Below are 15302 nucleotides of genomic sequence, written 5' to 3'. Positions count from 1 at the left end.
GTAAATAACAGGCCGGGCACAGTGGTTCATGCCTATTATCCCAGCACTTTGGAAGGCCAAGGTGGGCAGATCACTTGAGCCCAGGAGTTTGAAACTAGCCTGGGCCACGTGGTGAAACTCGATCTCTACAAAAAATACAAAAATTATCCAGACATGGTGACCTGTGCCTGTAGTCCCAGCTACTCAGGAGGCTGAGGTGGGAGGATCGCTTGAGCCTGGGAGGCGGAGATTGCAGTGAGCTGAGATCACACCACTGAGCAACACAGTGAGGCCCTGTCTCAAAAAAAAAAGATAAAGATAAACGACATAGATATGTTGCTGCCCTCATGGAACTTCCATTCTAATGAGGAGGCAAACCAAAAATAGATGTGAACAGACAAACAAAATCTGTAAAGCAGGTTGGAATTGTATTAAAGACAGTGTCAGGAAAGCCTTCTGTAAGGTGCAAACATTTAAGCTAAGATTCAAAAATGAAAGCAGTCAGCCACGCAGAGAGATGGGGAACAGTGTTCCAGGCAGAGGGAACAGCCTGCGCCAAAGTGCTGGAAGAGTTTAGCACGTGCAAGGAAGGGAAAGAAGACCAATGAGGCTAGAGCTTGCTGACAATGGGGAGAGGGACACAAAATAAGGTTAAAGAGAGAGGTAGGGTCGATAATAAATTATGGCCTTGGAGTTTATTCAAAATGAAATGAAAAATCCTCCCAGGTATGAAGTCGGGGATTACACTCCAGCATGCATTTAGGAAGTACTTGCTACTCTGGAAAATGGGCTGTAGGTGGACAAGAGTAGCCATAAAGAGACAAAAGCTGATATAACAGTCCAGGCAAGACATGATCGTGACCCAAACTTAGGTGGGAGAGTGGATAGAGGTGAGACATGTTTTTACAGATAGAATCAACAGGACTTGCTAATGCACTGGATGTATTGGTTAAGGGCAGGGGAAGAATCAAAGAGGACCAAAGGGAAGGAAGACTTCATAGCCCATTCACTATCGCCCTCCCAGAGTTGTGACCCCTGATGCCTTCTTGAGCTTCTCAGAACTCCCAGGCCTTGAGAGAAAGATATTGCTTGGATCCATTAAAGGCATCCCTCTCCATGAGTAAAATCATCTATGAGACCCATTTAAAGTTTTCCACTTGAATTAGAAATTATTTCTGAGAAGGCACAAAGAAATCAAAAAGACTTCATGCATTGAACTGCACTGACGTTGGCATGAGAAAATGATGACTTGCTTTGAGATAGTGAAAGATTCTCGCTGAAGTGCCCAGAGCAGTTATCAAAAGGTTTAAGAAAGATGTCAGGAAGTCCAGTGCAATATGAGTGACTAAGTGAGAATTCTGATTGTAAAGCTGGGCATGATTTATTTTTCTGCACTAATTCAATGTAAAAGCCTCCAAGTGATCTCTTCCAAACACAGACAAACTCCTATGACAGTAAGCCTGCAGTGAGTAGTACTTGGGTACCTCATGGTTTTCTGTCTTGAATGCTACCTATTCCTATAGATGGCCTTGGGAAATATTCACAAATAAGCTGGATTCTCTTCTCTTTTCTTTCTTTTCTTTTCTTTTCTTTTCTTTTTCTTTCTTTTTCTTTTTTTTTTTTTGAGATGGTTTCTCACTCTGTTACCTAGGCTGGAGTGCAGTGGCACACTCTCGGCTCACTGCAACCTCTGCCCTCCTGGGTTCAAGTGATTCTCCTGCCTCAGCCTCCCAAGTAGCTGGGACTGCAGGTGCCTGCCACCATGCCTGGCTAATATTTTTGTATTTTCAGTAGAGACAGGATTTCACTATGTTGGCCAGGCTGGTCTCGAACTCTTGACCTTGTGATCCACCCATCTCGGCCTCCCAAAGTGCTGAGATTACAGGCGTGAGCCCCTGTGTCTGGCCATGGATTCTCTTTCCTAATAACTAATAACTAATAACTTTTCCTAATAACTAATAACTAGCATAATCACTATCAGTAGAACATCTGGTACAAACAGGATGAACTAGGGCTCTGGGGGCCCACCTGTACACTTCAGAGAGCCTGGCCCCTTTCCACACGGGAGATCTGGGATGCCTGACTGCTGGAGTACAGGTGTTCATGTGTCCGTGATGGTGACTCCCCAAATTTCCCCAGTTCTCAACTCATATGCCCAACTCGAGGCTAGGAAACAGCAAGGTGGTGAAATACTGTCCTCCTGCCTTCCCACCCAGGACCTTCTTGGCCTTCCCTGTCTCAGGGAACAGGTCACAGGTCAACATGGGGAATTCTACCCCCCACTGGGCAGATGGATCTTCCAAAATGATGCTGGTTATTTTGGTGGCTGTGGCTTTTGGTTGTGCGCGTGTGTGTGTGTTTTCCGTGACCACCCAGTCTCCCTGGTGCATCACACCTTGTCCTCAGATCCCCTGTTCCCTCCACAATCACAGAAACATTCCCAGGGACTCTGAGGAGAGATACTGCTGCCACTCTAGAGGACTTTTTTTAGCAATAAAATTGAGTGTCAAGTGTTTTGTTGAAAGTAATGAAAGCAATCACAGAAATATTTTTTCCCATTGCCTTCCAAAGCAATACTGTTAAAGTTTAGTGAATAAAAAATGGAAATAACTTATTTGGCAACCATTTTCAATGTTGTACCTTTTCTTTCATAGCTGTTAAATAAAATCTATTTATATACTATAGTTAGGATTTCCCACGATAAGTTAATTACTTTGGGTGTGGCTTCTTGTGAAATTCTATTGCTATGCTTTAAACTGAACAGAGGCTGGTCAAGAGATGAAAGGATGAGTTTAGAAAAGTTGTCACATGTCTTCTTATTCCCAGGGTTGAAAAAATAGCTGAAGTAGAAAATTATATACTAATTCTCAGATCAAGAAACGCTGTGTAATTTACCAACATTACTATGTTAATGGTAATCACGTTCCCATTAGGACGTAGTGGGGTACAAAGGGATCTAAGGCATGGTCTATGCTGTCAAGGAGTTTACAATCCTCTTCCTAATACTGCAATCAGTGTGGCTCCTGCCTGCCTTGGGGCCTTTGGCCACACCATTCTTTTTTACCTTCCATAGCTTTCCCAGCCCTCTGATTTGCCAGACTCCAATCTATCATTGATTCTCAGCTTACATACCACTTTACCAGAACCTGGGAGCAGACGGGACATGTCCTGTCTCTCTAAGGCTGAATCCCTCATTAGACTTTCTTCTAGAGTCCTGTGCACTCCTTCACTGAATCTATAAAAATTGTTATCATACAGATATTTATGAGATGGGAGGCGCGTAAGGAGGAGAGCTGATGTTACGTAATGATAATCTCCTCAACCAGGCTGCAAATTCCACAAGGGCAAATGATTTTGTTTACCACTCTACCTTCAGCCCTGACACAGTGCCTGGTACATAGTGGGGGTCTCCATAAATATTTGTGGAGTGAGTAACTTAATTAGCGTTATAAACAACAATTGCCTAAAAGCGCGTCAAAGTGGCATAGCTGAGGGCCAGATGATAGCTGCCGTGTGAAATGAAAGGAGGGAAACCCTAGCCTGGAGTGAAAATTGTTACAATTAGCATCTTGAGGGAAAGGACTGAGATGAAAATGAACCTAGAAGGAAGAATAGGATGTGTTCCAGAGAACACAAGAAGGATAGCACTGGCTGAAGGAATAGAATAGTGGGCACAGCAAACTTGGGTACATCAGAACACGGATGTAGTTGAATGGGGATATCTACAGGGAAGTAGGGGAATTAATATTTATGTTGATATTAATCCCACTACTTTTATTTATAATATTAATATATTGCCATTACTTTTAATGGCAAAAACTGCAATTACTTTTGCACCAACCTAATAAATAGGTCAAATTTAGACAAGGGAGCTTAACTTTTAGCTTTAGGTCCATTAAAGGCCTTTGAACAAAGTGATTATGTATACAAACCTGATATTTTGGCATCCAAACTACAAAATAGATAAAATAAAGTGTTTCATTCCTGCTATAAAGATTTCTTGGCTTTACCAAAAGATTATGAAAGGGTTATTTTAAATAACATCACTTTGGGTAGATTAAAATGTTTGTTTATAACTAAAAGAGTTTGGATGCCACTTAGCTAAAAAGATTTATTCAGCAAAAGAAAATAAAAGGCAAATAATTAAAGAGCAGAAAAACATTAAGATAAAATAACACTGCAATCATCATGCATGAAATTGACATCTGTGATTTGGTTTACAAAATTTTAGTCTGCATAAAATTGTTCAGGACCACCTCTACTGCTTTTGGTAAAATGTCTTTTGGATTCTAAAATGTCACTGAAGAAGAATATTCCAGAATATCTTTATTTTAAAAAGTACAGTCAATCAGCAGCTCAGATGCCAGCTATCTTGTCCTTCAAATAAAATTGGTAGTGAGATATCCAGCTTCCTCCCACTTTCCCTGGGGATGGAAGGGGATGGCTTTCACCTAGTGATTCCTCTCTTGAGTGTCTTTTGCAGTCTTGCAGAGCTGTCCATTCTTTAGAACGCTGCACTTCCCCAAATGTAGACCATGCAGAAACTTTATTTAAAATAAACAAAAATGTGTGAAGGAAAGGAATTATTAACACTCACCAAACCTGACGTTCCCATTGCCTAAGGAAAAATCATTCCACTATTAAACTCTCAACAGAGTTCCCTATATGGCACACCAACTCCTGTGTTCTTGATTCTCAGACCAGTGTGCCCTGGAGAGCAGCTCTTCTTTCCAGCCTCACACAGCATGGCTCCACCCCACTTCAGAGAAACCTTTTCCCTTGCTCAGAGCTCAGGCCCACCTGCATTCACTCCCAGCAGTAAATTTCCTCAAGTTTAGGTTATTCAGGCTAGATCAAAATAAGAACAGTCAGAGCTCATCTTTCATGGTATGGAAACAATCATGAAGTAATTCACTAATGAACCTACTACTTACAATATTTGTCCCTATTCAAATAGTCTTTCTTGCATTACACATTTGTAGATTAGCCTCTTGCAGATGATCAGATATTGTAAATATCTGGAAATACATGGCCAAGTCATTGCAAATTGAAATTTTAAATATCTGGAAAAATGCAGAATTTCATCAAGTTCATGAAAATGTGTTGAGAACTTTGTTAGAATCATAGACTGACAAATGAGAGTGAGGTGAGTTGGTACTGTTAACCGCAGAAAATGGACAAGAAGTGGTGGCACAAGAGGTACATCCTTAGCCATTTACATGCAAAAACTTAGGGAGGCCTGGAGACAGCTGAATAAGTTTTGCAAAAATGATCTTCATTATGATTGTGCTTTGAAAGTCAAACTAGAACTGAAGAAAATTATATTTACTGTCATACCACTTCATTAGAATATTTATGCCTTAAAAAATCAACACTAGATTCCTTCTTTATTATTCTAACAATTAGCATATAGCTCTAGTTTTAATTAAATTGTGTTTAAAAATAGAAATCAGCTGTTTGTACAACAGCTCCATGTAGGACCACCATGGAGCCCGTCTCCCTGGGCTTCAGCTTCCCCTCTCCAGTGGGTGCTGGGTGGGGCTTCTTCTGTGACCTGGGCTGGTGACTGGTGCTACGTAGTGAGAAGCCCTGCAGGGCAGCCTCACCAGCCCAGGGTGACCCTGCCCAGCCCCAGTCAGTGAAGAGGAGCTTCCAGACACATACATCCTGATGCTGTGCCCATCTTCCCTGAATGCACTGGGCACCTGCCTGGTAGCTCCCCATTTCTCACTAGGGGCTAAATGGCAAGAGGTGATGTTGGCATGTTAGGATCTGGCTACAACGATGTTGGGCCGTGCTGTGACAGCTGTGGGAACGCCCCTGACTGCACTGTCACTAACACACAGCTCTGCAGTAGAGCTATTTACATGAGGGAAGTCCAGGAAATTCACTTTTTCCCAATACCCACCACCCAAGATTATTCTCCTCTCTAGCAATATAATAATGTTCACTGGAAAGTAATGCTAGTCATAATTCTTGTTTTATTATTCTGAAAATCATAGTTTATGGAGGAAACTCCTGATTAAAGCCATGTCAGGAGCCCGTCCGAGGATACGACAGTTGATATACTTCCTTTTCATTTCACACAGGGTCTTGCTTTGTCACCCAGGCTGCAGTGCAGTGCTGTGAATCATGGCTCACTGCAGCCTTGACCTCTTAGGCTCAAATGATCCTCCCACCTCGGCCTCCTGAGTAGCTGGGACCACAGGGACATGCCACCACATCTGGCTAATTTTTGCATTTTTTGTAGAGATGAGGTCTCACCGTGTTGTCCAGACTGGTCCTAGACTCCTGGGCTCAAGTGATCCCCTTGCCTTGGCCTCCCATAGTGTTAAGATTACAGGTGTGAGCCATGGCACCCAACGATAACCCTTCTTTTTATTGGCAAGAAAGATCTTTCCCCTTGTCAACAACTTCCAGGCCCATCAAGGAAAACAGGCGGCAAGACTACCTCAAATGACTCTCAACTCTCCTCCTGGAGTGTGGCCCTTCTGGGGAGGTGACTGACTTTAACTAGAGGAGGCACCCTGGCATGCAGACCTGATTGGGGTGATAAGGCAAGGCTCCCCCACCTGGAGGAAGGTGGTCTGGATCTAGGAGCCAGGGAGCGTCAGGGTGCTTTCCTTGTTGTGTAGCTCAGAAAGCGGCTACTGACACCAAAGCACATCATGCTAGTTTCGAGGTTTGCTCCCCAGGGAGAAATTCCTGCCAGCTCGGGGGGGACCCACGCACAAGAGCTTTGCCACATCCAGCGCGTCCATGGGGTCCACGTCCCTCAGTCCAGCATCCCCTGCACCCAGCAGGCTGCCAGGCACGTAGTAGGTGCTGAGCAATGTTTGTTGAACTGGATGGCCAAGGGCTTCCCCTCGCTGTGCAGCCTCTGGTGCTCAGTGAGGTGCGAGTTCCAGTTGAACATCTCCCCACATGCCTCACACTTAAACGACTTCTCCCCGGAGTGGATTTTCTGATGTTTAATGAGACAGTGGTTCTGGCTGAAGGCTCTGCCACACTCGCTGCACTTGTAGGGCTTCTCACCGGTGTGGATGCGCTGGTGCACGATGAGGGACGAGTGGCAGCTGAAGGCCTTCCAACACTGGCTGCAGTCGAAGGGCTTCTCGCCTGTGAGGATGCGCCGGTGCATGGTTCCAAAGGAGCCAGAGATTGATTAAGGACCCTACAAGTAAAGGGTTAACCTCAGGTGACCTTCTCCCATGCCAGAAGGTTGTGCTGTAGACACTGACCATGACTGAATTTGGGGACCAGGGGCAGGGAGGGGGCTGGGAATTGGCATGCATTCCCACACCACCTTCTAGACCGGGAAAGCAGGTCTGAATAGACACCACTGGACCCCGGCAACTTGAGGTGGGACCCAGGGGCTGTACATGGCTGTTGTATCAGGCTCTAAGTCCTGGGTGAGAGGCTATGCTTCCTGGGGCCAAGAATTTCAAACTTAAAAATTTGAGAGAATATTAATAGTACAAAAATCCCAGCGACTCTATTCAAAGCTCACTAATGCAAAAGGATCCGAACCCAGACTAGAAACCGTTATCACACTCTAAGGAAGGAAACCTTGTATATATCAGCAAGTTCTGTGCCCCAAGGGACCAAGAGAGCCTACCTGCAGTCCTCACCTGACTGCCTTCCAATCCTTCCTGCCTGCTCCCCCTGGGCCTGGGCATCCTGGCCACCACCCAACTCCAGACTTGCTTTGATCCTTGAAAGGATCAAATAGATGCCAAGTAATTTCACTGCATCCCAGAACAAATCCCAGAAACACGGAATTCCAAAAACCTACTCAACCAAGTAAAATTCACAATGTCCAGCACCCAATCAAATAACTGAAAGGTGAAAAATACTAATGAAATCAGAGGAATTAAGAGTATATTAGTACAGTATGTGTTTACCTCAAAAGAAGTCATTAAGGGAGGAAACGAGAAACAAAAAAGACATAAGACATAGGCCAGGAGCGATGGCTCACGCCATTAATCACAGCACTTTGGTAGGCCGAGGCAGGCTGATCACGAGGTCAGGAGACCGAGACCATCCTGACGAACACGGTGAAACCCCGTCTCTACTAAAAATACAAAAAATTAGCCGGGTGTAGTGGCGGGCGCCTGTAGTCCCAGCTACTCCAGAGGCTGAGGCAGGAAAATGGCGTGAACCTGGTAGGCAGAGCTTGCGGTGAGCCGAGATCAGGCCACTGGAATCCAGCCTGGGCGACAGAGGGAGACTCCGTCTCAAAAAAAAAAAAAAAAAAAAAAAAAAAAAGACAGTGTCTAGCTCTGTTGTCCAGGCTGGAGTGCAGTGGCGCGATATCGGCGCATCACAATCCCTGCCACGCCCCCAGGTTAAAGTGGTTCTCCTCTCTCAGCCGCCCGAGTAGCCAGTACTACAGGCGGGTGCCACCATGTCTGACTCAATTTGTATTTTTACTAGAGACGGGGTTTCACTATGTTGGCCAGGCTGGTCTCCAACTCCTGATCTGATCCGCCAGGCCCGACCTCCCAAAGTGCTGGGATGCGTGGGCCCCCACACCTAGCCACTATTTTTTCTTTCTTTCGTGTGTGTGTGTGTGTGTGTATGTGACGAAGTTTCGCTCTTGTTGCCCAGGTTGCAGTGCCATGGTGCGATCTCAGCTCACTGCAATCCCCGCCTCAGCAGGAGAGCAGGCATCTTCAGTGATCCACTGGCGGATCTGCAGCCATTGTGCGCGCCAGGTCTTCCCATGCCTTTTGTGCGCGCGCTCTCTTTCCAGTACCTATCCCGGGAGTGTCCCCAGCCTCCAGCCATTGGCAGCAGGTGCTGAGATCGCGCCATTGCACTCCAGCCCGGGGGACAAGAGCGAAACTGCATCTAAAAAAAAAAAAAAAAAAAGGATGAAAATCTTGGAAAAATATGGAAGAAACCAAATGGATTTCTAGCTCAACTAAATCGTAATTATTGAGTGTCTATTTTTTGCAAGGAACCATATATTTCACGTCCACAATCAGGGCCACAGTCCCAGCTCTCAAGTGTGGGTGTTTCCTGAGCAAACTGAAGAACACAGGCATAAAAGTGCATTAAATTAATAAACCGTTTTCTCTCTGTCTCTCTCTCTGCCTTTTTTATTTCATTTATTTTTTTTTTATTTTTTGAGACGGAGGTTCGCACTGTCACCCAGGCTGGAGTGCAGTGGCGAGATCTCGGGTCACTGCAAGTTCCGCCTCCCGAGCTCACGCCATTCTCCTGCCTCAGCCTCCGGAGTAGCTGGGAGTACAGGCCAGGCTGGTCTCCAACTCCTGATCTCGTGATCCGTCCGCCCCGACCTTCCAAAGTGCTAGGATTATAGGCATAGGACACCACGCCGGGTCTCTTTTTTTTCTTTTTCTTTTTTTTTATTTTGAGACGGAGTTTTGCTCTTGTTGCCCAGGCTGGAGTGCAATGGTGCGATCTCAGCTCACTGCAATCTCCACCTCAGCAGGACAGCAGGAATCTTCACAGTGATCCATGGACAGATCTGCAGCCATTGTGGGCACCTGTTCTTCCCGCCACCTTTGTGCCTGGGTCTCTCCTTCCACTACCTCTTGCATGCCCCCCCCACCCCACCTCCGCCGGCCACCATTGCCAGCAGGTATCTTGCGCAGGTACCTTGCAGCGCTAATTAATCCGTTAAGGTCGCTCTGTCACTCGCGCCATCCTGTGCACGCGCACCCACTGCCTCAGCTTTAAAAGATGCGTTGCCCGGCAAACTTGCCGCGCTAATCCGTTAAGGTCGCTCTGTCACTCGCGCGGGTTCTTTGCACGCGCAGCCACTCCCTCGGGTTTAAAAGGCGCGTTGCCCGGCAACAGAAGAAACTGCTGGCTTAGCGGTTGGCCGAATTGGCAGCTCGACGTGGACGCTCAGCGCCCAGCTCTCGAGAGTTCAAAAACGACGGTTCCCCACTGCTCCCAGGAGCGGTTACCTGGGCACTTTGTGCCCCTCATTCCTGTCCGGGCCCAGGCCGAGGACCTGCCAGTAGGGCTCAGTTGCCTGGAGCCCGTTCAGCCCATCCCCCAGTTCACTTTGCTTGTGGGATCTCCCCGTTGCTCCTGCCCCTCGACTGAGTGGCAGGCCATCCTACAAGCACCCAGACACTTGGCATCAGTGCTGTCAAGACAACTGTAAGAAGGCTTTCCGTGATCCTGCAAGCAGTGTGTTCCTTCCTGGTGATCCTGACTTCAATTTCATGGCACAGGTACCACAGCAAGCCCGTGCCTTGTGCTCCGAGTTCCAGGGCATCCTCCAGCTCAGCCACTGCACTGAGCACAAGGACTCTCTGTGGGGCCCAGGAGCAGGAAGTCACCCCTTTGGGGCCCGCAACACCCGGCTGTCCCCACACTTGTGTCCAGGGAAGATAGTGTTGAGGGCCCTCAAGGAGAGCGGGGCAGGGATGCCTGAGCAGGACAAGGACCCTAGAGTCCAAGAGAGTCCTGATTATCAGAGAAGAGTCCCCGAGGTCACCGGGGATGCACGGTCTGAATTTAGGCCCCTGCGGGACAATGGAGGCCTCTCTCCCATTGTGCCCAGGCCTGGGCCCGTGCAGAGAGACCTCCATGCCCAGAGGTCAGAAGTCACATATCACGAGAGATCCCAGACCTCCTGGACGAGCTCGTGCACCAAACGCAATGCCATCTCGAGCTCCTACAGCTCCATGGGAGGCTTCCCGTGGCTAAAGCGGAGGAGGGGGTCAGCCTCATCCCACTGCCAGCTGACCATCAGGTCCTCAAAGACAGCGAGTGAGGACAGGCCTCAGGCTGTCTCTTCGGGTCACACCCGGTATGAAAAGGCAGCAGATATAGCACCAGGGCAGACACTCGCCCCCAGGAATGGCTCCCCCAGATCCCAGGCGTCTAGGCCCCGTAGACGCAAGTTTCCCCTGCGGCCACGCAGGCGAGGGGAGCCCCTGATGCTGCCGCCTCCCTTAGAGCTGGGGTTCCGGGTCACTGCTGAAGACCTGGACCGGGAGAAGGAGGCTGCGTTCGAGCGCATCAACAGTGTACTGCGGGGCGAGCCCAAGGCCATCTGGGACTGCAGACCCTCATGGCCTGCCAACGCTTTGTCCTCACTTGCAACAGGGGCTTCTGGTCTGCCTGCTGTCTCTAAAGCACCCGGTATGGATGCACAGCAGGAGAGACACAAGTCCCAAGACTGCCTGGGCCCAGTGGCCCCCCTAACATCTGCTGCAGAGGTCCCCTCCACAGCTCCTGTGTCTGGGAGGAAGCGCAGACCATCAGGCTCCCTGTTCTCCTCCTCAGATCCCCTTCCTGCCACCTCTTCCCACTCCCGGGACTCAGCCCAGGTCACCTCGCTGATTCCTGTCCCCTTCCTAGCTGCAAGCATGGATGTGGGCATGAGAAGCCCAAGGCCTGGCACTTCTGGAGCCAGTTCTAGCCCTCCAGCCACACCCATGGAAATCGACAGTACAGAGGTGGGCCCAGGTCTGCATTCTGGAGCCAGTTCTAGCCCTCCAGCCACACCCATGGAAATTGACAGTACAGAGGTGGGCCCAGGTCTGCATTCCGTCAGAAGAAACCCTTTAAAGAGAAAGGCCCAATGGTAATAGGGCACGGGGGGGTGGGGCCTGAACACCAGGGGGCCCCCAAGGCAGCACACTTCCATGGTGACCGCAGGACCTGGCACGGGGAGCAACTCTGTTGGGTGGCACTTTTGTCTTTACTTTCTATCACACCCCTGGGGGACCATTTAAGCCGACGCCCGCAATTGCAAGTCGGGGATCCAGTGCCACTGCAAACAAGGCAGGCTTCACGTGCAAGTCTGGCCCGGCTTCTGACCCTAGCAACCCCACTTCCCGCGTGGGCACAGCAAGGAGGAACCTGGCCTCTAAGGCTCCCTCATGCGCTGTCAGGAGTTCTGCTGGACACAGGTCCAGTGGGCCATCCTCCAGCTCATCCTTCTCCATGTGGAGCTTTTGAGCCCGTCATAAATTCCTTGCTTAGAGTGAGATCCAGAAGAGTTTTCTCTAGGTTTCCTTCCAAGATTATTGTAGTTTCGTATCTTAACATTCACACTTAAGTCTTGAATCTATCTCGAAGTGATTTGTCTATATGCTGAGAGATAAGGGTCCAGTTTCATTCTTCTGCATGTGGCCATCCAACCCTCCTAGTACCATTCATTGAAGAGGGTGTCCTTTCCCCAGTGTGTGTTTCTGTCGGCTCTGTGAAAGATCAATTGGCTGTGAATATGTGTCTGTCTTTCTGGGTTCTCTCATCTGTCCCATTGATCTAAGTGTCTAGTTTTATGCTAGGATTATACTATTTTGGTTACTATGCACTTGTCAGAAATTTTGTAGTTCTAATTTGCAGTGAAATGGGATGCCTCTAGTTTTGTTGTTTTTGCTGAGCATGACTTTGGGTCTTTGAGCTCTTTTTTGGTTCTTTTTTATGAATTGTAGGACTTTCCAATTCTGTGAGTGATGACATTGGTATTTTGGTAGGGGTTGTACTGAATCTCTAGACTGCTTCGGGCAGTGTGGTCATTTTAATGCTATGAATTCCTTCCATGAGCATGAAATGATTGTCCATTTCTTTCTGTCCTCTTAAACATTTTCATCAGTGTTTTGTTGTTTTCCTTGTAGAAATCTTTCACCTCCTTGGGAAATTTCTTCTGTGGCATACATTTTTCCATGTTGCTGCTATTGTAAATGGGATTGCCTTCTTAATTTCTTTCCCAACCAGACCATTATTGGTGTATAGAAATGCTGCTGATTTTGTTGTTGTTGTTGTTGATTCTGTATTCTCCAAATGACTGTATTAATTTATCAGGTCTAGGGGTTTTCTGGTGGAGGCTTTACATGTTTCTAGATCCAAGATCACATCTTCATCAGACAAGAAGAATTCGATGTCCTCTTTTCCAGTGTGGATGCCTTTTATTGTCTTCTCTTCCCTGATTGTGTGATGTCGAATAGGAGTGGTGAGAATGGGCATCCTCCTCTTGTTCCTGTTTACAGAGGAAATGCTTTCAACTTTTCCCCATTCTGTAGTAGGTTAGCTATGGCTTTGTCGTATCAGGTTTTACTATTTTCAGGTACGTTGTTTTGTTTGTTTGTGTTTTTTGAGACAGAGTCTCGCTCTTGCCGCCCAGGCTGGAGTGCAATGATGTGATCTTGGCTCACTGCTACCTCCGCCTCCTGGGTTCAAGTGATTCTCCTGCCTCAGCCTCCCGAGTAGCTGGGATACCTGGCGCATGCCACCACGCCTGGCTAATTTTCGTACTTTTAGTAGAGATGGGGTTTCACCACGTTGGCCAGGCTGGTCTCGGAGTCCTGACATCCGGTGATCCACCCACCTCAGCTTCCCAGAGTGCTGGGATTACACTCGTGAGCCACTGCACCCAGCCCTGCCATTTTCAGGTATGTTTCTTCTATACCTAGTTTATTTGTGCCTTGTTTCAAGACATGGTCTCGCTGTGTCTTTCGTGTTGGAATACAGTGGCACGATCATAGCTGCAGCTTTGAACTCCTGGGCTGAAGCCACTTCAGCCTTCTGAGCAGCTGAGACTAGCAGTGCATGTCACCAGAGCTGGCTAGTTTTTATTTGTTTGTAGAGATCTATGTTCCTCAGGTTGGCCTTGAACTGTTGATCTCAATTGATCCTCCCAGCTCAGCTTCCCAAAAGCACTGGGTCGACAAGCATGAGCCACTGCCTGGCGCAGAGTCACATTTTAACATCACATCCTCACTGCTGGGCTCAAGTTTTGGCAGTGACTGAAAACCCTAAGGGAGAGTTTCTGGTCAGGCCCGGCCCAGTCTGTGCATAGGAGGGGAATGGAAAAATGGCCTGTGGATGGTTCTTTTGGAGAACTGGCCAGACGAGCACTGAGATGCCGTTTCCTGGAATACAGGGCCGTGCGATGTCCAGCCCAGCTGCCAGGTCCAGGGCCCTCGGCACCATCTAGTTTGGGAGCTCATTCAGAAGTGGCCTCATTTGCCCAAAGCAGCTGGTCTGCCTTCCAATCTGGTCCCATTTGAGAGATCTAACTGGGCCCTGTCTTCCAGGAAACCATTTCAGTGCGTGTGTGTCTTTGTCCCCGCGCTGGCTGGCCTCTCTGTACCGTGAGAACTTGGGTTATGCAAGGCTCAGCCTGTCAGCTGAGCATCATGAAGCAGCTCTCTTCTGTTCCATTGAGGCCAACCAGGCTCCAACACCCCTGCCCCGGGTCTGACCATTCTCCCCCTCACCCAGAAGTGACCTCCAACCCGATCCTGCTCCCTGTCTTCTGGCAGCTGCTCTGGGGAAGGGCGTTTTGGCCTCAAGGGCTTAGCGTGTCATTTTCTGTTTTCTGTTTATCTTTCCAGAGCTGTCTGGGACAGCCCACGTGTTAGTCCCTGTACTGCTTCTTCAGAAGGCAATCAGGGCTTTCTTTCAGGGGTGGGTATAAAAGTTCTTGTGGCCAGGCGCGGTGGCTCACGCCTGTAATCCCAGCACTTTGGGAGGCTGAGGCGGGTGGATCATGAGGTCAGGAGATCGAGACTATCCTGGATAACATGGTGAAACCCCATCTCTACTAAAAATACAAAAAAATTAGCTGGGTGTGGTGGCGGGCGCCTGTAGTCCCAGCTACTCGGGAGGCTGAGGCAGGAGAATGGCATAAACCGGGAGGCAGAGCTTGCAGTGAGCCGAGATCGCACCACTGCACTCCAGCCTGCGTGACAGAGCAAGACTCTATCTCAAAAAAAAAGAAAACAAAACAAAAAAAAGTTCTTGTGACATTTGTGTATGAAATCAGCCTTCACTCCATGGATAGGACCAGCACGCTTCCGCAGCACGACTCTGCAATCTTACTACATTTATTTTTTTATTTTGTATTTTATTTATTTATTCCTTTTGAGACAGAGTCTCACTCTGTCACCCAGGCTGAAGTGCAGTGGCGAGATCTCGGCTGACTGCAACCTCCACCTCCTGGGTTCAAGTAATTCTCCTGTCTCAGCCTCCCGAGTAGCTGGGACTACAGGCACATGTCACAACTCCCTGCTAATTTTTGTATTTTTAGTATTTCAGATGGGGTTTCGCTATATTGGTCAGGCTGGTCTCGAACTCCTGACCTCAGGTGATCGACCTGTCATAGCCTCCCAAAGTGCTAGGATTACAGGTGTACATTTATTTATTTGTTTGAGACAGAATCTTGCTCTGTATTTATTAATTTATTTATTTGAGATGGAGTCTTGCTCCATTGCCCAGGCTAGAGTGCAGTGGTGCAATCTCAGCTCACTGCAACCTCTGCCTTCCAGATTCAAGTGGTTCTCCTGCCTCAGTGCCCCGAGTAGCTGGGATTACAGGTGCCTGCC

At 48.0% G+C, this 15302-nt stretch overlaps 1 protein-coding gene across 1 annotated transcript; it reads left to right on the top strand.

The window, feature by feature from the left end:
- Positions 1-6827: 6827 nt before the first annotated feature.
- Positions 6828-14278, top strand: LOC115833840 (putative POM121-like protein 1). Its single transcript, XM_030808657.1, has 6 exons — positions 6828-6869; positions 7005-7100; positions 9845-9973; positions 10194-11554; positions 14013-14069; positions 14200-14278. Exons 1-6 carry the CDS (start codon positions 6828-6830, stop codon positions 14276-14278), a joined length of 1764 nt encoding a protein of 587 aa, XP_030664517.1.
- Positions 14279-15302: the final 1024 nt, after the last annotated feature.

The sequence above is a fragment of the Nomascus leucogenys genome, unplaced genomic scaffold (genome assembly GCF_006542625.1).
Source record: "Nomascus leucogenys isolate Asia unplaced genomic scaffold, Asia_NLE_v1 001368F_39805_qpd_obj, whole genome shotgun sequence".
Lineage (NCBI taxonomy): Eukaryota > Metazoa > Chordata > Mammalia > Primates > Hylobatidae > Nomascus > Nomascus leucogenys.
The sequence above is the reverse complement of the archived record's forward strand: the minus strand, read 5'-3'. Positions and strand labels throughout refer to the sequence as shown.

Coding starts and splice junctions, on each gene's coding strand:
- LOC115833840 (XM_030808657.1), top strand. CDS start 6,828: ATGGCCAAGGGCTTCCCCTCGCTGTGCAGCCTCTGGTGCTCA. Junction 11,555..14,012: donor TTAAAGAGAAAGGCCCAATG/GTAATAGGGCAC, acceptor CCTGTCTTCCAG/GAAACCATTTCAGTGCGTGT. Junction 14,070..14,199: donor CTGGCTGGCCTCTCTGTACC/GTGAGAACTTGG, acceptor CCCCTCACCCAG/AAGTGACCTCCAACCCGATC.